Raw genomic sequence first — 21433 nt, forward strand, 5'->3', positions numbered from 1 at the left:
TGGTTACCTGCAAAAGGCTTCACAGAAAGGAATTCTAGGATATGAGAAACTATCTCACTGGGAAAGAATTTCCCCAAAAGCTTTGTATAAACATCTCATCTCAACTGCAAGGAACCATAAGAAATTCTTGAATATTGAAGAGTATACTCTTCAATAACTGGTCAAATAACTGTGGGGCAGTGAGGTCTATTCAGGGTGTCCCTCTGCTCGAGGGACCAGGGAGGAAAAACGAGACAGAAGAGATGTTATCTACCAAAAGCTGTAGAAGCTGCTCTGTAGGGGTAGAGGAGACTCCAGGCACTCCTCACTGACAAAAACTCCCCACTGTAGTCCATGTTAATAACTGTTAGACCAGAGGTGATCCTGCTCATTTCTGTAAGCACGCTTGGGTAAGAAGAATGAAACTCCATTCACCTACTCCATTTTCCATATTATTGTTACCGTCAGCCAACTGTGGCAAAGTCTTCACGGGCTTTGGCCAGAGAGAATGGTCTCAAGTTCACAGAGTAAATCAAATCAACACTGCATCTCCTGGATAAGTTAGCTGGATCAGCAAAAGGATTTCTTCTGCTGCTCTGTGAAGAATCCAGCACCTAGCCAGGACACTAGAACAAAGAAAACCTCAGGCAGCCTCCCTGAGCTGGCAAGCAATGCCTGGAAGAAGCCAAGGGAAAGACAACTGGAAGCCAAGGCTGTCTTGAGGTAGATTTGACTGAAGGCGAGACAGACTGGCACCCACTATTTGCACACACTTAATCTCATCCCAGAATGAGGAACTTAACTATTAATCCCTTTTTTTTAAAAGCAGTTACTAACTACAAATCACAAAACCCTATCTGTGAAAATATGCAAAAGGCTCCAGAACAAGAGAAGTGCAAAAACAGTTTTAAAACCTTTTTGTAGATCTAGGTAATGAAAGAAGTCAAATACAGTGTAAGAATCCAAACAAGTCCCAGCCTAAGAGTTTAAAACTACTACTAGTTTGTTATAGTAAAAGGAGATTTTTCAATTAAAAAATTCTCATGGTGTAACATTAATACTCCTGTAAACACAGAAAAGAATTAAATGGAGGTGCCCCAGGTAACAGCAGCTCTTCTAACATAGACTCCAACTCTTCAGTGCCAAGAAAAGCACTGAAGTTGTCCACAAAGGTACCATTCTCCTAGAGAGCTATCGTTAGGACAAAGCAGTACCTCCAGAGTATCCCCTCTTATGGCTTAAATGAAAGCATTCAAGACCACGTTACTCATATTATACTTAAAGCAAACATAAATAAAAACTAAGCACAAAGACTATCATGGAAAATCCTAAAATAATTTTATAATGCTCTTCAGTTCTCTACTGTTACAAGAAATTTAGCAAAATTACTGCTAAGGATCCACAGAGGAAACCCTGGCACCTAACCACCTCAAAAGAGCTGTCAGATGAGTCTACAACACTACTAAAGTAGTGTACTTAAAGGAGTCCCTCAGACAAATAAGGCATCCCAGCAACTAATTGCAATTATAAAAAATGACCTTGTTTCCACAAAAGTAAACGCTTTAGATACTTCAGTACAGTTACATGCTGTCTTTGAGGCTCTTCACTTCCTGTCATATTTTTGGAAGCGTAGTTTAGCCACATAATATCAGAATATCATTGTGTTCCAGCACATAGATACAAACTGAAAGCCTTCAGGAAACTTTTCAGTTTCTACAGACCACCACTATTCCCACCTTTGCAAGTCTGATGCTTCCGACAACCAAAATCAGGCAAGGAAAAGTATTAACAAGAGCTTAATTACACTGGCAGAAAATCTGTCATGTAGACTAGGCAGTGCCTCTCAGGCTCGACAGAAGTAGTTCCGTAAGCACCTAGTTAATTGTACTAAAGGTGACCCATGGACGCAGCGTGAGAGTTTCCACTGATGTCTGCAGCAGTGCTTAGAGTCAACAGCAAAAGCCTTTGGTAGACTGATCACAGCGGAAAAGTTAGGCGGCACGGTCAATCGCTCGTGAAACCACGCAGATTCCATTGTTCAGGCCTCCAGCTCTTTGTTTCAAAGTTCAGCTTTGTCTGTTCTTTCCCTGCAGGGCTCTATATTCACAGCTTTCCAGAAGCAAATGAAAATTTTAGGCAAATGACACAGTCACTCTAAATTAGAAAGAAGAGAACAAATTCTCACTCTCTCTCTCTCTCTCAATTCTCAGGAAGTATTTGGGGCTTCTTTTAAAAAAGGAAAAAAAGAGAACACATTCAGTTACTCACAAAGTGTCTCTCCACATCATCTCTGATAAGCGGAAATATCTCCACTGTTCTTCATGCACCTGTAGTCAAACAAAAAAACAAAAAAAAAAAGAATTGAGGCAGAGAGTCACAGACAGACATCCAAAAGTAGCATTCTGCCTCTCAAACCCCATGTATTTTAGGAAAATAAAACAAGATTTCTCTAAATATTCATGCACAGTGTGGCTTTTTCCCTGTTTCACTAACTTTCTACAGCAAAAACACAGAGATAAAGGAACAAAAGAAAAAAAAAGTTTCTTATTTGTATGTATTACATGACTACAGCTCCATCCTGCTGTGCAAACAAGGATGAATTATGAAAACTAATCAAGTGAACAGAGAGAGCACATGCCCTAGATTTTTCAAATAATCTCTTGGTTTAACCCAGTTGTTCCTGAGCCTGCCTATCCCATGAACAATTTACTAAAATGGAAGCTGTGACTCATTATTTTAAAAGCCACCTTTTATTTTAAGAGTGAGAGAGAGAAACAGCTCACATTATTTATGTGCAATAAGTAACAACACTAATTTGTACAGAGGAAAAAAAGGCTTAAATTTTAATGAGCTCCATTTTTAAGATCTAATAACAGTTGATCAAAAAGCTATAGCCATGTTTGATTTTCTCAGTCTCTAGGAGTATGGTATCTCAGAGTCATTAATGAAAAGACTGCAGTCTACCTTCAAGTTTGTGAACTCACACTTCCATCTCCACTTGAAGGTGCAGTGGTAAGTTGTAATATTTCAATTTGCTGCTGTCATTCTGCAGCAAGCATTGCAAAATATAAACCATGCAATATACTTGAAAGTCACACTTAAATCTCTGATCTTGTGTATATTTTGCATTTTTAAACATATACGAATGATAAACACATAACAGTAAATGAGTATTGCTACATATGTTCACAAAACAATAAATCTATATAGCATTCAAAATGTTTGGTCAGTTTATATATTAAAAAAAACATAAGAACTTCTGCAAATCATTTGCCACTATTTCCCCTCGTCACCCCTGAAAAAAAACTCTACCAATTACAAACAAAATTCTGACTTTAGAGAATAAGCCACAAGCAATGCTAATTTAGGATTCTATCTAAAATTTGATTTTGTTAAAGCAGATGAGAGACAGTTAGTGGAAAGAACTCACACACAGTATTTGTAAGCATGAATTATAGATTCACTGTGTTCTTTGCAACACTTCAGAAGTGCCATAACCGAGACGGCATCAAACAGAATCCTTTAGCAGTAGCTAAACTTTCCTGCTCCCTTCCCACTGATGTCTGAGCTGCTGGCAGGATAAGGTGGTTCTCAACCCCTAGTGCTGCGGCACCTCAGGACGTTCTCATTTCAAATAAACTTCAGGTTTTCCTCTACTAAAGAAGCCTGCTGAGTAAACAGGATCTGCTTTATCCATCCTCCATCATAAAACTAGCACATTCAAAAAGCACCATGTCCACCTGAACCGCTTTCCTAGAAACGTACTCAGAAAAGGTCTCTTGTCAAATCCTGTATCGTGTACAGTAGGGTTAATATAATTAGAACAGATATGGCATTAGCTGTTTTACAATCCTATGGGTATTCCACAGATATATCTGATGAGGCAAATGCACTACACAACTGTACAAAGTGATCAAAAGACAAGTCCTCTCCACTTCGCAAAAAATCTAAAGGCTTCCATGAGATTAAGTGCATTTCAAGAAATAAATGAAGTTGGCCTGGTCTTGGGCCAGTATACACTAGAGAGAGTTTTGTATATATAGTTATGGATCTCCTATCCATATACCCCTTGCCAAGGTCAAAACAACGTTATTTTGATAGGGTCTTTAATAGGATTGCTTATCTATACATATCAGCTAGAATATTCACTTCAGCTTGCTCGAAGACTGGGAAGAAAACCAGATCTATCAGTTATTCTCAGCAAACAAATGTGACTTTTTTTTTCTTTTTTTTAATCCTTCCACTTTACATAAATTCCCTAATCAGGTTACTCCAAGTCCACTTAGTTACAAATTTGTTAAATTTATTTTGGGAGAAATAGGCAAGTGGGCTGTTACACAGCACCGTAAATTTCACCCAACAAAACTAGAACTAAATCCTCGACAAATCAGCTTCAACTTCTTCCAGAGAGAGTTTAACACCGTAGATAGGCCAAGCTATTTACACACAGTCACCACCGTACTCCTAATAACTTCCTCAGCCTGTTTCACCAGTTTCAAACAAAAAAACATTGGAGCGACTTCAAAAATGAAATACCTGATATCTGTGTATCTCCTCCCCTCACCTGAATGTTTCCTTGGGAAATGAGATTTCAGCTAAAAGGCTTATAAACTGTCTGCTCACATCATTGTGCTCGTGAAAGACCGCTGAGCCAATTACAGTGGCAGGTGAAAATTGAGTTTTTATTTTTAAATTTGGGGGGGGGGCTTTTTTTTTTTTTTTTTTTTTAAACACTGCTGAGGGGACAAAAGATACGCAGCCTCTCCTGAGCTGTATGCTGCAGGGCTGGCTTGCAGCAGAAAATCACGAGGAATGTTACATGTATTGTTTTATTGTACATAGGAGAAAATTAAAGATTACAGAACACAACAGTGCACAACAGGTAACTTAATGTATACAAGTTCTACAGTTGGCAGCTGAAGAATTTTCTTCCAATAGAATACAAAATTCAGCCAATGTGGGAGAAATATTTACACAGTCTCATTACCATAGAAATTCAGATGGTTCAAATGCTATTTAAAAAAAAAAAAAGAGTATGAACAAATTCTTTTTAATTTTCACTTGTACGACAGAGCTGCTATCAACTTTTCCATTCTCACCATTAATTCTATATGCCCAACACACAAATATGAAAATTTCACACCTCTGCTTACACCTACCCACTATGTCCTCAGAAAGGAAATATCTGATCACCAGCACTGACTCGGCTCCCCCCTGCTAGAACGTGGGGGCTGAATTCTTCACTGCTGTGCAAGTTGTTTAAGCCTCTTTGGTTTGGGTTCTTTGCTGCTGTTGCTGTTCTTTTTGCTGTGATAGGATTTCTAAGTGTTCCTTGCAGACCCAAGCAAGAATCATGCATTTTGCCATCATTCTTTCTGACACACAAAAGCAAATACATATGCTTATGAATAATGATTCATTTCCCATATAACCATTATATTTGTTGAAATGACCTCCAGCGCAAATTTAGGCATACAGTTTAAAAGTGGGGTGGTTAAGAGCCACGGGAAATCGATTAGCATTTTACAGGCCAGTTAAACTACTTGTAATATTGTCTTCATAAAATAAATAAAATCACTGCATGTGCTGGTAATATGCTAGGGCACACAAATATTTTTGGTGCAGAAATTAGAATTTAGAACTTTGTTCAGAAATTACAAAGCCTGAAGAGGCTGCGATTTAGCCTGACCTACAGCGTAACGCAGGCGGCCACTACCGCTTGCCTCCCTTGTACTGGATCTGACAAACCAACCAGCTGCACAGGTCAACAGAAAACTACTGTCCATGGGAAAATGAACCCACTCGACACAAATCAGTTTTCCACCAGATGAGCAAGCTGATCCAGCTCACCTGGTGCCAACCGCATGTTCCTAGGCATGCACTTAGCAACTGTGCACAGAGCAGGGGAAGAAAGCCAGATTGTCCCTTTCAGCAGCAGCTGATTAATTTTGACATTGAACTACACCCTTAAACATAGTGTGGCTTGAATCCCTCTCTAAATAAAGAGAAAAGTGCAAGATAAAAAGGCCTTTTGGAGGCATAAAGTAGTATGTAGAATAGCCTAATGTAGGCAGTTTCCAGGGAGAACTATCTGCAAGTTTTTGGATCTTCCTATTTTCCATAACGCACATCGGAGTTGCACTACGCAGAAGCAGTATTAACAGGTATCAAATATCACCTGATAATCACTAAAGAACAAGCAGAATCATTACCAGGTTCCATCTACAAACTAGGAGTATATGAATACTTCAACATTCTTGATAAAAACTACATCCATGCACAAAAGTAATCCCATATCTTGGGCTACAGAATATACGAAAACTGAAGTTATCAACTTATTTCAGTCAACCAAGTTACTGCCCTTTGAAAAACCCAGTGTCATAAACGAAGCCACTAACAAGTTGTTGAAATACAACTCCAGGTAACAGAACAAACACTAACCTAACAGAAATGTGCAATTGTGTTAAGAGAAGAAGTTGTATCCATCCAAAGGGATGCTATCATGCTAGTTAACTGTCACATACGGCAATTAACTAATGTCCTTTGTTAATGCGCTTGAAAAATAAGTTCAATAAAAAAAATTCAAAGTATTTCACAAACTCAGAATAAATCAAGCTTCAGCATGTTTTGACAAGCTTAGAAATCCTCAGTAATATTGTACTTACAAAAAAACAAGCAGCTTCTCATTAGCATAGTTTTTCACTCCTATAATAACAGGAGAAAATAGTTCACTGAAGAATCTGGGAACGTTAATATACTCCTTATAGATCACATCCAAGAAAACATCTGCTGTTTAAAATAGCACCTGAGGTAGCAGGAACATGCAGTGCCGTACTACACCGTGCTCCCAAAATCAGGAGTGCCAGCAAACACAGCATAAAGCAATCCAACCCCAGGGAAGCAGCTTTTCTCCCATTAGGCTGAGCCGTACTGAGCCCAGCTCCACCGGTGGCTGTTCCAGCAGCGGTCACAGATTGGGACCACAGGAGAGAGACAGGGAGGCGGCTGCAGGTGACATCCCACCACGACGAGGAGCTTCAGAAACCTGCCCTGAGATGGGTAAGGAGGTGGCTGGCAACGCGGGCTTCTGCCGCTGTGATTAAGACTAAAGGCAGGCTTCTAATAATTACCTCTCAAGGGTCCTGAAAGCATGACACTGCTACCTCTTGAGCTGCATGGATTGCTTCTCTTCGTCAGGAGCACTGTTTTTGAGAGCACATGCCACAGATTTACAGATACCAATTAAATTCTGCGCTGGAAGAGTTAATCAACAGGACAGTTCCACAACAGACCAAAACCAAATGATTATAAGGGTTGAAAACCTGTGAAACTTTTGAGTAAAAATAACGCACACTCCAGTAGTCTGAGGTCCCCCAATCTTCAAAAATGATTTTTAAATAAGCAGTATACATTATCTGACAATAAAAGCTCAGAAGATTAAAAACCACTTTCCCATTTTCTGCTATAAAACATTTTGGCACTCCTCAGCTATACTGTACATTAGCATACCAGAGCCACTTGCTTCACTGAAAAATTAAATCCTTTGCATTTCCTTGAGCTACCATTCAAGCAGCCATGCAACAAGCCACCCTGCAACCACTTTCTACTAAACTCTGAGCCTTTCCACCCGTTGTTATTTTATTTAGCCACGTCCTTTACCTGCTGGCTACATCTAAACCACATCCTTGGAAAAAAAAATATCTACATATGCTAATAAAAGCCTGGGAAAAGTGCTTTTAGACAAAGTTAGTCAGCATGATTTCAAACACCAACCACTGTCAGGAAGCTTACTAATTCGAGGGTGCTGCTAACGGGCAAAGTTTTAAGCTAAGGGAAGACCAGGCTGCAGATCAGCTTAAAGGCGTTAGTCTTCTTTTGTTTTTTAACAGCTAGTTTGAGCATACCCTAAAACAAAGAGAGAAAGAAACAAGGAACTGAACTCATTTGGGAAACACTAAGCCGTAAGGCAAGGCAGAGCACGACAGGTCACACACCATTCCCTGGCTTATCTAAGCCAAACAAACACCGCAAGAGGTGAATAAGATGCACTTGCTTCACATGCTGGCAACTTCACTTATTAACGCCATACAGACTACTTCTAACACTGCAGGTTTAATACTGGAGATGAGATTTGGATTTCTAATGCTACTTGCCCTAGAAATGAACATTAAGAATCTCCTGAACACAAGGACATTGAACATAGGTATGACAGCAGCCCAGCTCTTCTGGCCCCATACCCATCTCATACCCAATACCAGTTGGTACAAAAAAAAATCATTCTAGATGTCCTAACTGTACTGAGAACCACTTTTATCCTTAAAATTCCTCTTAACTGCACTACACATGAAGGATTATTCACTGTCATTATGTACATTTGTTCACAGCTCCACGGAAATGACAAGGTTCTGGACAAAGAACAAACGTTTGAGTGGTAAAGTTCACAGGTTCATCTTCTAAATGGTAAAGTTTGCTAAACAGAACAATTTAAACTGAATGAACTCTCTAGCTCAGAGCAGCACAGCTTGAGCTTAGGTCAGCCTATCCATGATCAAAGAATAAATTAATGCTTTAGCCACACTCTAGAAAGATTTCTAAAATAGCTATTTATAATAGGCAATATACATGTCTGACTTCTTCAGCTGTGTTGAACAAACTTATCAAAAAAGGCGAGAATAGATTTTTAACAGTATTGTGTTGTGTTGCATACACAATTTTGTGCATGCACAAAACTAAACGGCTTCCTGTGTCTTTACTCAGTTGTCCTGATAAATGACCTAAGGCTACATAGTTTTGAGCCACAATTACCATTTGAACAATTAGAGTTTTCATTGAAAGATTTCTGAGTTTTTCAAGATATTCAACATTTTGTCTAATGCTTCAAGTATATTAACCAGCTTTTGAAAGTCCCATGTAAAACACTGCTGAAAGATTTAAACAAGATATGATCAGAAAGTTTACAAAAGAAAATAAAATATTTTTCATCAACATTTGCATGTTAAGCATTTAAACTGCTGCAAAGCATTTAGATACAGGAGTTTCCAAGTGTTGTTCATTTCCAACTGATAATATCACAAATTGGATATAATTACCATACAAAAGCCTTCTAATTTCTGTCTCAGAGAAGGCTGACAAATAGTGTCAACAGCACCAGGCTGAGCTGAAGTTTACACTTTTACTAACACACTACTTTCCAAAACAGTCTCTCATAAGTCATCTATTTTGCATTGGTAAAAATCGGGCAGAATAATTTTCAATGAATCCATTTAAGGATTCCTATTGCAATATCCAGAAAAAGATACATAAAGCATACATAGCATGTACATATGTATTTATCCATGTATCCTTAAAAATGAAAAGTTTCAGATTACTAATAACAACACAAAAATATCTGAATATTTCGTTAAAGGTGAACATTCAAAAATATCTTTGAAAGTGCTTGCTTTCATGGGGACAAACTATTTAATCAACTTCTATTAAATGCTAAGCTTCATGTAAGGAAAATACCACAGAAGTCAGATAGAAAAGGTCAGACTAAAGACCAGTTTAGCCAAGTTACCCGCCCAGTAGCAGTTGCTTCAGTAACAGTGCAAGTAGTGTGACTAATAGGGAATGCTATACTCTGACAGCATATAATTGTAATTATTAATTATCATAATGCATCCCCCATAATAGCCTGCCCACCTCCAGTGTCATGCTGGTTGCAGAGGTTCCCCAGTATCGTTTCCCATGCCAAAGAGTCCTCCCTTGCTGAGCCGGGCCTCTCAACGTGAGCGGCTGGCGCTCGCTGAACTAAACATCTGTACAAGCATATTTCTCATTTCCTCTTCTAAAAATGCCTGTGAGCGCCTCCATGCAACACTTGTGAGAACTGTGCAGAATTCCTAAAACTGCTAACGGATCGTAAAGCTACTCTCCAAATCAAAATTTGTCATTATTTCTAATTTACATCAGCTCAAAGGTTTGTAATTTTTCAGTGTAACAGATTTACTGTACTGCCTCGTTATTACATGAAAAGCTGGAAGTACATCCACACTGAACTACAGAATGTGTTGCCTAGTTATGTTAATTGAACAGAAGCAGTTTCACTGGGCCTTAGTCTTTATTATTATTATTTTTCATTAGTTGCATACACAAAGCATCTCAACTTTCTTACTGTTCATGGCAGGATCCCAGGGCTATGTTTCGCCATTCCCAAGTAGTCCAGGTTAATTTTGACATCTAGAACAAGGTTCAGGAAGAGAAAAAAAAATTGTCACACACACTGGCACGCTATTATTCACTATAGATTTTATTTAAAAGAACTTCAGAGTAGAACATCTCCAGAAGAGTTAACTATTACTTTCTGCAGCTCTTTGAGCTCTGTCTCCACTGAGAGTGGAAAATCGGAAACTTCCCCCTTTTTACCTGAAGGGAAAGTTTAACTCACTACAAATCTGTCCTGCCCTGCTCTCTTCCATGTATACTGAGTATTTATAACACACATTTCTTCAAGACCAGGGCTGCAAATAAAAATCAATTTCAGTTCAACAATAGTGTGGGAGAAAAAAAGTTAAAACTAACTTTTGCTTTTCAACTCAGTCTCTGCTCTTTATATCTCACAGGCACAGCATTTCCTTAGAGCCACCGTTTTACATAAATCGCTGAATGCATACGAATCGCAGTGCTTTTAACAGAAGTAATACCTTGCATCATTGCACTAAACCAAGCATGCTTTTCATAAATTCACCCCACAGTTACCACCACAGCAGGAAGGGCTCCCTGGATGGGCTTGCAAGAAGAATATAGGTCACAATCAGCTTGAAATGGGCCAAAGTTACAGCGCAGGATTTCACAGCCCACTCTAAGTTATCCTACTACAGAGAATGAATAATTGGAGAGCAGAAGTTGGGAGGAGAGACTGCTTTTCATGCTTGTAGTGAGTAGATATTGTGTGTCTAATTGGAAAAAAAAAAAAAAAAAAGGACAGTCACCCAAAAACATAAAGAATAACAAGCAGGGTGTTCCCCCCACCCCTTTTTTTAATTCATTCTAACCCAAAGCAGAGTGAGGAAGCACTGGTAACAACGTTGCCTGCTTTCACTTCCTCTCTTTTCTCTCAGAAAACAAAAAAATTACAACGTAACTCGCACATAATTTGGCAACTTGCATTCACATATCCAAGTAGTACCAGTGAGGGTCGCTTCTGCGGTTAAACGAAAAGAAAATGCAGGAACAACAGCTTTCCAAGTACGAGCACTTCCCAACCTGAAGTGTAATCATTCTTCCAGCAATGAAAAACAATCCCACTGACGACAAAATCCTGTAGGAAGCTTCACGTTAACTAATAAAAACTGGTAAGAAATGAAACACTAGATGCTACAGAGCATTCAACTTAACCAAAACGATGGAGTTATCTGAAGACTAGAGAGGTTATTGCAGTCTTATTTTATGAAACTTGCTTCCTCTTGATATTCCTCCTTAGGAGGCATTAAATTATTTTTCTTTTATTTATGCACATGTATATGTGTATGGGCAGCCAAAGATCCACGTTCGAGAATTAAAGGAGTATTAATGTGGCAGGGATGTTGTTAAGAGTCTTCCTGATGAATTGTGTACAAGAGCCATTCTGGGGAAGAAAACCATGAAGTTCTGACATTAGAAAATAGTATCTGCTGGCAAGGAGCCCCCTAAAACCGGGCATAAGATGCAGGCTTCCCGCCATCTCCTATCTGAACATTTTGCATAACCTGCATCTATGCAAAGCAGTGTCAGGCTCCTCCAGCGACACACACAACACTACAGTGGAGGTCCTTATGAAAGGCCGTCAGTAATGAAAAACGAGAACAATGTCCGGCTTGTTAGACACATCTGGGATGGCACTGAAACAATAAAGTCAACACAAAGATAGCGTTTTTCCCTCCAGCCCACTCATTTTTTCCTCCTCCCATTTCTTTTTCCATCATTATTTATTCTCGAGTCCACGTTCTGGAGTGCAAAGTGTTGCCATGCAACCTCTTCTCTCGCACTTTCTCATTTTCCAGGCCAACTCCCTCCTACCATTACTTTTACTAATGAATAAACAATCTGAACTCCTAACTGGGGCCGTTTATAGCCGTCGCATGGACTGTTCTGCACGCACGCGGGGAGCACGGGACACTTGGCTGCTCAGCGCTTGCCGGCCTGTTTGTGCTACAGCCATCTCCTCTCCATCCCAATAAACTCTGCCTAAACTTCATCCTTCACCCCACACCAGCATAAAATCACTACAGCCTCACCAAAAAGTACATCCATGAACCGGGATTCTCTTACTTCACCTGTAATTGCAGGGTTATTTATAGCGGAGAGGCCACATTTCTGTCTGGTAAGCGCACTTTCAGCTTATACCCTGTGTTTGGCTCTCCTCTTCTAGGCACAGCTCTGCCAGGGCAAGAGTTACCAGCTCAGCAGCCCCTACGTACTTTCTAACCTATTTATTCAGGATCAACGGATACAAAGACCAATTATTTAGCCTGTTTAAACCATCACTGCTTATTTTGGTTGTCATTCTGTAGAAGAGCTCACATAATTGTCTCAGCCGCCAGAGATAAGGGTTATAGCCCCCTTATTGAAATATTTACTCCTTCCACAAACCAGGAAAGATAGCCAACAGAGACGGTCAAGATATCCCTGCCGGCACCACAAGAGAAACAAGGGCTCTTTGCACGCTTGTCCTCTTCCAAGGAATGAATTTTAAGAGGAAGGCATGCCCCGCTCACAGGGTTTGTTCGGTCCTGTCCAACTTCACTGCACTTTTAGAGAAGACAACGCAACACGCAGAGCTCCACTTGCGGGGAACAGCCACGTGAGCAGCAATATTAACACGGCACGCAAGCCCTTGCAGGCAGGCAAGAGATGCCTGCAAGTCCATCAAGTGGCCTCAGGGTTACACGTTTTGAAGGAGAAAAGTGATACCACAACCAGCTTAAGTTAGACTACATGTTTACTAAGACACTGCCTACCGTGCTAGCTGTTTTGTTATTCCCCCATACCTCCAACCCCCCCCACCACACATGCTAAAATAACAGGTGGAAGAAAGACTATAGCAAGCATAAGATAAGATTTAAGAATGGAAACTGCCTTTTGCTCTGTGCATGTGAAGCACTATCACAACGATGTCTGGGTCCATCACTGCAGCTCTTAAGTGGTATCATCAGTTTTACAGGAAAAAAAAAATCTGAGAGGATAACAATAGTATGAGCTAGATGCATGTATTACAAAAAGCTATACGGTATAGTTTTCCATGAGTGATTACCATTTTCTTTAAAAAGATTAGAAGTTAGTATGACACCCTAAAATTTAATACCAACCAAAAATAGTAAACTTTCTAGAAGTCTGTGCCATCAATTATACAGATTAACAACAGCATTCTATTAACAAAGAAGAAAATCAAAGTTAAGGCAGGGAAAAACTCAGGGCCTCTATCTCCTTGCAAAAAGGAGATGCTAGGGGAGTTGGATCATGATCCATTTATAGCCTTCCTGCAAATTCCTCCAATTATTCCACTTTACATTAAGAAAAGCTACTAAACTGCTCCTAAAAAAGATTAGCCTATTTGCAAAGATGTGGGCCAGACTCTCTTGCAGTTAGTGGTATCACCAACCTCACTAAGATAATTGCAAGAGATAACACTTTTCCACTAACTTGGAGATAGCTGATATCATAACAGTCTCATTACTCTTCTCCTTTATATAATAAAACTGCTGGCCTGGAAATTAAGGACACAAGTTTCATACTCAGGAGGAAGAGCTGGTACCAAGTCCCACCTGGAGCACTGAACTGCCTGCACTAGCCCCTCTATCCTTCCCTGTATGTTCTTCTGCCCTTTAACGTCAGTGTTTGATACTGCTCAAACCTAATTTAGAACGGAGCGTCAGACAGTGAATGCTTAAGCACTTAGCATCAGTCCTCCATGAGAAACGCTACTAGCCACAAGAGACTGGTGTGATTTGCATACCTGCCGAGGGCTTGCGATGTACGGCAATTCTCGCGTTCTAGCAAAGGCAGGTCAACAAGATCGCATCCAATTAGATTGATCCTTCCATTCTTTTGCCGCTCAAGTGTTTAAGTCCTAATTTATAGTTTGAGGGCTGAAGCTTGCCAAGTCTTTAGTTTATATAAAATATACCTCATAGGGCATATTTTATGTATAAGAAAAATATGAGAAATACCTTTTTCATTCCATTATGTAAGTTTAGAAGCAATAGGACAGAAGAGTCTAGCTTCATTTTCTAAGTGTCATAACATCACTGCTCAATTACTAACTCAATGCTTAAAGGAACAAAACTGACTCAGTTGAACTCTGTTCTTGTTAAAAACCTTTCAATACAAACATGCAATAAAAGTCATTAATAAGTGACAGTGATACCTACAACCATATGCATATTTTGTAATTTTTAGTTGCTACTGCTTAAAAAGTTGTTCACTAGCAGTGTGTGGAAGGATGACCTTGGGGCAAAAATAAATGGATGAACTGCTAATAAAAACCTTGTACAACTCTGGCCCTCCTGGCAGATAATCAGCTTCTTAAAAAAAAAATACAGAAGGCATGCCAAAATACTGCTGCCCTTCTAAGCCTGCAGGACGCCAGTGCCACTCATGGCTTTCCTTAAATAACGGACATGCTGGTCGCTTCCTCTGTTCTATGCAAAACCTGTGGGCAGCAATAAGCTTGCCCAGAATCACGCCTGTTTCATAATACTGCAGCTACTTGAACGAGCTGGGCACTGGGAAGCCAGAAGTTGACAAGGCAGAAGAACAACCTGTTTCTTCCTCTCGGCTTCCTTCAGAAGCCCAAGAGCATCTGCGAGCAGGACGCAGGCCGGTGCTTCGACTCCTCCCAGAGCTAAGAGACGAAGCTTTCCTGCCACCTTCATTCAGTGTGGAATTTCATATTCACGCTTTCAGTAAAATATTTACATGGACCATTCAGCTCCTAGGCAGGTGTAAAGCTTGACAGTAGTCGTCCCAGGAACACCTCTTTAAAGGCAGCTGAGATGATCAGCGGTGCAAAGGGTGAGCCCTGAGAGGTGGAATTTGACGCTCCATCACTGCAGCTCCAGTGTGCGCAGGAGCAGCAGCCCTGCTTCCCCTCCACACACCTCCAGCCACGCGATTCCCACCTCTACTTGCGAGAACAGCAGCAAGGTGTAGCCCCAGGGTGAGTTAAACTGATAAAAAAACCATTAACGAGTGGGTTTGTTTCCCATGAGATAAGCAGCATGAAAGAAATCGCCCTGCAATCACACAAGTGTTGGTGCTGCAAAGGGAGCTGCGGGAGTTCGCAGCAGCCACAAGGCAGGACCATCCCCTTCTTGGCAGCAGCCCTAAGATGTATCAAATTAGCTGCAGCACCAAACTGTCCCCAAAGTCTCTAGCATCAGATTTAGCCCTCCAACTGGGAATCAGACAGTTAATTTTCAATCCTTAACAGGTTTAGGGATATGCTTAAAATTTAAAAGAAATGAAAACTTGGCATTTATTTCTCTTATAAAACTATTTAAATATATAGAAAATACACTACATCCATGTAAAATTGAAGCTCCATTTCTGCGTTGTAAAGATTCAATTTTTGTGCCAGTACGGCAAAAAAAATTACTGGGTATTTTAGATCATCTTAACATACTGCTAGATATTTCACCTTAGCATTATCAGATAAGGTCAGTTACTCAGAAGAATCAAAGTTCCCACGATACTAAATGAAATGCAAGTGGAGCACACTCGACTTGAAACTAGAAAAACAGACCACTCACACAGAGGTCCTAGAAAGCAATCAAGAGAAAGGAATCAGATTGAATTTCACCTGTATAGCCTTGCTTTATTGGATCTACAGGATTATCTCCTAACATTTAATCATTAACTCTTGCATAACTCAAAACTTGTATTTTATTTTTCTCATAATATGCAACCCGATCTTCCTAGTAACAGTCTGCAGTTGACCAGATGGAGGTGTAATCAAGCTGGCTTACAATGTACCATGGCTCTCATTTGTTGTGTCGCTAAATCCTGGCCTGCAATCTCTGAATGATACAGAAGGATAAAAACGGCCTGCTCAGTTTATATTTCTCACCCAGAACAAGGGAACAAAATTCTTCCCTCACTCCCCCGCGAAGACGGAAATTTAAATTCACAAAGGAACTAACACATTGAGATGAGCCAAGCACTGCAATACCTATTAAAATACTTCTAAGTCCTCAGAGCTGGGACAGGTATTCATCTTCCCATCCCCAGTTTTAACCATTGGGCCAGCACAACACCAACTCTCACATGCTTTGAACCACTGCGATGGTTCACAGTCAGGTCCAACTCCCATCGCATCCACACCTGTATAAAAAGACATGGGCAGTTTTGTCCTGTCCATATCCTTTCATCTGCACCAGGGTGTGTTTAGGCACCCTCCAAAATAGTGTCCCTCAGAAGGGAACAGCAGAATACATAATGTGACAGTTCAAGCAGGCACATGGCACCTGCTAAGACTGACACTCTTTAATACAGAAGCAGAAAAAGATCTTAAGCTTTCCCAAGATTTAAGCACCTTCAGGATGAGGCAAAGGATTTAAGAACTCCTCTGACAACAAAACTTCTGTTTACAATCTACTTTCACCTGTACATAAGCATTCTCACATTTTAAGTATTTCCTACTAAAAGAAACAAACAGAACAGCTTTAAAAATGGAGACTGCATTGGCACTGCCCAGCAAATCTCACAGCTTTTACAACTATAGACTCCAACAGCAGCTGCATCAGTCACAAAGAGCTTAAAACAAAAGCCCCAAGAAATCACATGACCAGTGTCATTAGTATTTATAAAAGTACCATTTCCAAAAAAGGAAACAAAATTACATATTTCTCGCAGTGAGTTTAAAGCAAAAACACTGATTAACAACACAAATCAGCAGTTGCTGCATTATCCAGAAACTTAATAAACCTGATTCACTTAAAAACAGCTTCTCAAAATAGTCAGGGAAGATATCAAATTCATTACAGAACAGGCTATTTCACTGACCATAAGAAAGCTTTTGAATTTTCTTCTGATTAGTCTTCTGAAACCCGCAAGTCAAAGGAATCAAATTGAAATTTTGTCCCAGCTTGCAAGCTCTTCGTGCATTCAAACAGATCCCCTCCTACCTCCTAACCCAAAAGCTGTCTTCAGTAAATGCACTTCTGAAATGTTTCTGTCACCAATATCAAGTCTCACATTGCAATGCCCTATATCTCACATCAAGGCACCTACAGTCCCAGTCGACTTGTCAATGCTTTCCCAAACGGGATACCCGCTGTCTTCACTACGCACTGTGCTTTCACCCCAAAACACCCACCACAGTGTAAAACTTTTGGAGGCAATGCATAAATAAGTTTTCCTTTATGTAAATAATTCAGATGAAAATAGCAAGTCGAAGATCTCTGATACTGAATACGTACTGAAAGCATGCCTTTTCTCCCCGAGGTTATTATTTAACACTGCTTACCTATTTTCTAGTTTTTCAAAGACACTTTGCTTAGGGATAGCAAATACACTAAGAAGTATTTCTTCCAGACTAGTTTTTAAATAAAGTTCTGGTCTGATAATTTTAGGAAACCTGTTGTATGACAAATAGTTAAAAGAAAATGGTAAAAAATGTTTCCATCCAGTATTTCAACAATGCAATACAGTTGTGAATTCCAAAAAAACCCCAAAACACAAAAACAAAAAAAGCCCCCAAACCCTTAAAGTAGAAATCTTGCAATGAAAGTAGAACATATGCTGCCCCATCCATTTAAGCTTTTACCTCCCACTCGCACTGATACCAATATGCACTGTTGGATTTGTGATAAAGGCACCTAGCCATGAGAACCTAGCCTAAGGCCATTTAAGTCAACTTTCATAAGCTATTAAGAGTCATTAGGAAAGTTTTGTACTATTGATATAGCAAAACAGCCATGCACTGAATATCTTCCCTGAGACAGCTAGCTCTTAAAACAAACGCTTCCAATCGTTCGATTTGTTCAATTTTACCTTAATGCAATTTCTTAGAAAGTTTTGCCAGCACAGATATCGCCTAAAAGGCTGAAGGAAAGAAAAAACCCATGTACTAAGCATCACAGCTATTTCAGCAACATAACAACTATGAGAAATAAGAGCAGTTTTGACAGCTTTGATCGTGGTGTTTGTGGAGGCGATATAGTAATGCTAGCAGAAACATTTCTAGCAGAACACATTGCAAATTCATTTGGAACCCCAACCAACACGTCTCTCTGTAGCGCAGACTAATTACCCCTTCGTAATAGCTGGACCATGCTAGGAATATACAGCCCTCAAGGTGACATTGGTGGAACTTTTAGTTCAGAGAGCAGAATGCCTTTAGATCCAGACCTCCTGGGCTTGATCCCCACTGTCCAAGAACCATATACAAGGATCATATTACATAGAGAAACACTAAATGGTCTGAGATTTTCTTTAAATGAACTCCAAGAATTAAATGCTTTATACATTTTCCTCAGCTTGCTGCAAAACAAAAGAAAAAAAAAAAGTTAAGTTACAGGTATGCAGGGAGAAACAGCAAGTTTCTACTCCGCACACCCAATCCTCCTGTGTTTCTAGCCAGTTCACATGCCAGCACAAAGGCCTTTTCTGCAGCAGCTACATTTCGCTTCCCCTCTGAGCCCCCTTAGAGCTTAACGAAGGGTTCGTCATCGATCTCAATGTCTTCAGCAGTGACACCAGCTGGAAACGCTCCCTCTTTGCTCCATCCCACTCACCCCTGTGGTGCAGCGAGCCAACTCCTAGCAACATTGGTTTAGATGATCCCAGTCATCAGTCTTCTCCCCATGGTCATGCTCTCCTACCGTTTGGGGGACCACACTGCAAACCGGATCAGGAAGCCTGTGCACATTCCTTTTTTTCTAGCCAGATGAGTTTGCTGACCTACTTCACACCATGGGATCACCAGAAGTTGTGCCAGTGAGACCACAAGCAGCAGAATTCCTCAAGTCACCATTACTGCTATAAACTAGGTATAGCTGAACCATTGCCTCAGATGACTTTCAGTTGAGTGAATTACAGAGCAGCAGAAACTATTTAAAATTAAAAAAAAAAAAAAGCTGGCTGGGGCAAAGCCACTTAAATTCATTTTTGATACCTGGTGTCAAGCCAATGCTCACTAGAAACAGCCTTGCTTCTTTGAAGCAGAGCAGCATGTTAATTTGTGCTGGCAGCTCCCTGAGATTTTTTGAACTTCACAAGTGAGGGAAAATGTTTAGAAGCACCATTTTGAAAAAAAAAAAAAATCACAGAATCAAAGGGATCATAAGAAGAGCCGTCAAGGTATCATTTAGTTCTAGTTACTACCCAAACTTTCTACTATCAACACTTTGCAGCGTATTCTAGTATTAAATGGGATTGCATTGCAGAACAGGCTCTACCATGAAATCAGAGAAGTGGGGAGAGTGCCCTGAAGGTTCTTCATTAGCATTATCTCTGTGCATAGCTCACTAGGGAAAGAACAAGGAAGACTCCTCCGTGGCATCCTATTCAAATGTGTGAGCCATACTTAAATAAGGGAGATATTTCTGATGCAGATTTCACAGCAGGTCCAAGTCAGCATCAGTTTCACTAACACTCAGCACATTCAAGCTAAAGAGCTCTTTGCCATACGAAGCAGAAAAACGATGTGCACCTCGCAGCTCCTGAATTTTACAAAGGACCCGAGTGAAGAGCTGGAGAGCTCTCAAGTTAACATCAGACTTTTCACGAGGAGATGAAAAGTCCTGAACAGCACCTAGTAAAAACAGAGCTTGGCCTAAATTTTATGCAAATAGGGTAAAGAGACTAGCAAGTTAATCACAACCTACAGTAACACCCGTTTCTGAAGGCTGCATCACAGACTAATCCCTCAAATTCCTTCCTGCATCCAAAACTCAACTGGCCTATTTAAAGACCGTGAAACAATAAACACCGACGAGCGGAAAGTGTCAGAGGGAAAGAAAGAAAATGATTACAATGACTACAAAACAATGCCTGGAAAAGGAGAGTCGAAGCACTAAGACACTTTTTAGGAAAGACAACGCACACCAGCCCCTTCCCCACAGCAAGCCCCCAGCAGCGCTGCTCGAAGGGCTCCCAGAGGGACCTGCTCCCAGAGGCAATCCCGCTTTGTTCCCTGCCACCCCTCACTGCTGCCCAGGACCCTCTCCTGGAGACCCCTGCTCCGGCCCTCACTATCCTCCTCTCTCAGCCCCAAGCACACCACACTCGCACACAACCACCCCTGCAGCACACTCTCTGCCTCCCCCTTGCAAAGAGGGTACGCTCCCCCTTGCAAAAAGCACCCCCCCCTTTTTTCTCCCTTGCAGAGCAGCCCCCACTGCAAACAGGGTAACCTCCCCCCAATTGCAAACAAGGCACCCTTACCTCGTCCCCCTGCCCTTGCAAACACGGCACCTTTCCCCTTGCAAACAGGGCACCCCCCACGGCAAACGGGGCACTCTTCTCTTGCCCCCCCCCCTTGCAACCACGGCACCCCCCACTGCAACCAGGGCACCCTTCCCTCGCCCCCCCCCGACAGGCACCTTTCCCCGCGGGACGAGGCACCCCGGCGCCCCCTCGGGAGCAGCACAGCCTTTCCGCGCCCCCGGCAAACAGCGCTCCCCCCCCTCGCCCTCAGGGCAGCCCCTTCCCCCCGCAAAGAGCGGCCCCTCCTCGCCCCCCGGCCCCGCTCCGCGCACAAGGGCGGCCCCGCTGCCCCCGCCCGCCGGCCGCCCCGGGCACGCAGGCCCCGCAGGACACAGGCCCCCGGTGGCTCCGGGACCCCGGCGGGGGCAGAGCCGGCAGCGTCCCCCCGCGCCCCCTCTCACCTGCGGGCCGCGGCTGCCCGCCCGGCCCCGGCTCCGGCTCCGGCCCCGGCCCCGGCGGCGGGCCCCGCTCCGCAGCGTCCCCGAAGTCCCGCGCGCGGACCGGGAGCGCGGCCCCGCTCCCCGCGCCCGCCCGCCCGCCGCCGCCTGGCCCCGCCTCCGGCCGCCGCGCGTCACCGCCCGCGCCAACATGGCGGGCCGCCCGGCCCGCGCGCAGGCGCCGCCAGGGCCGCGCTGGGCGGGGCCGAGGAAGGGGGCGGGGCAGATGAAGGGGCGTGGCCGATATGAGGGCGTGGCTAAGGGTGTGGGCGGGGCTTCGAGGGCGGCGGGGCGGGGCGCCCTCCCTGCAAGCACCGCCCCCTGTTCCCCAACTCGTCTGTGGAGCGGTTTTATCTCCCTTGCAAGGGGGCAGGGGGAGCAGGGGGTGGTCGCGCGAGGTGGGAGCCGCTCGACCAGCCAGCGCAAAATAAGTGGTCTTGTTCTGCACCAGCAAACGCATCACAAAATTTACTCCAAGAGTCTAATTAAAATATTTTTTAGAAGGAAAATTGTTTGCATCCGCAAATTAAGTTGTGAAACTTAACTACTATGAATGGCAGTCGTACAAAAAA

General features: G+C 42.1%; 1 protein-coding gene across 5 annotated transcripts in view; it reads right to left on the reverse strand.

Moving 5' to 3' along the window:
• Positions 1 to 20888, reverse strand: part of KLHL13 (kelch like family member 13) — an 89255-nt gene extending 68367 nt beyond the window's left edge. Inside the window, exons 1-3 of one of the 5 annotated variants that reach the window (XM_067303986.1) lie at positions 20826 to 20882; positions 10133 to 10197; positions 2248 to 2306 (exon numbers count right to left, since the gene is read on the reverse strand). In XM_067303986.1, coding sequence (XP_067160087.1) covers positions 2248 to 2267 — 20 coding nt within the window. In that variant the 5' untranslated portion in view covers positions 2268 to 2306; positions 10133 to 10197; positions 20826 to 20882. Of the gene's footprint in view, positions 1 to 2247; positions 2307 to 10132; positions 10198 to 10661; positions 10876 to 20825 lie in introns of those variants that run through there. The other 4 variants (XM_067303985.1, XM_013952737.2, XM_067303987.1 and 1 more) reach the window with 4 other exon arrangements.
• Positions 20889 to 21433: the final 545 nt, after the last annotated feature.

The sequence above is a fragment of the Apteryx mantelli genome, chromosome 13 (assembly GCF_036417845.1).
Source record: "Apteryx mantelli isolate bAptMan1 chromosome 13, bAptMan1.hap1, whole genome shotgun sequence".
NCBI lineage: Eukaryota > Metazoa > Chordata > Aves > Apterygiformes > Apterygidae > Apteryx > Apteryx mantelli.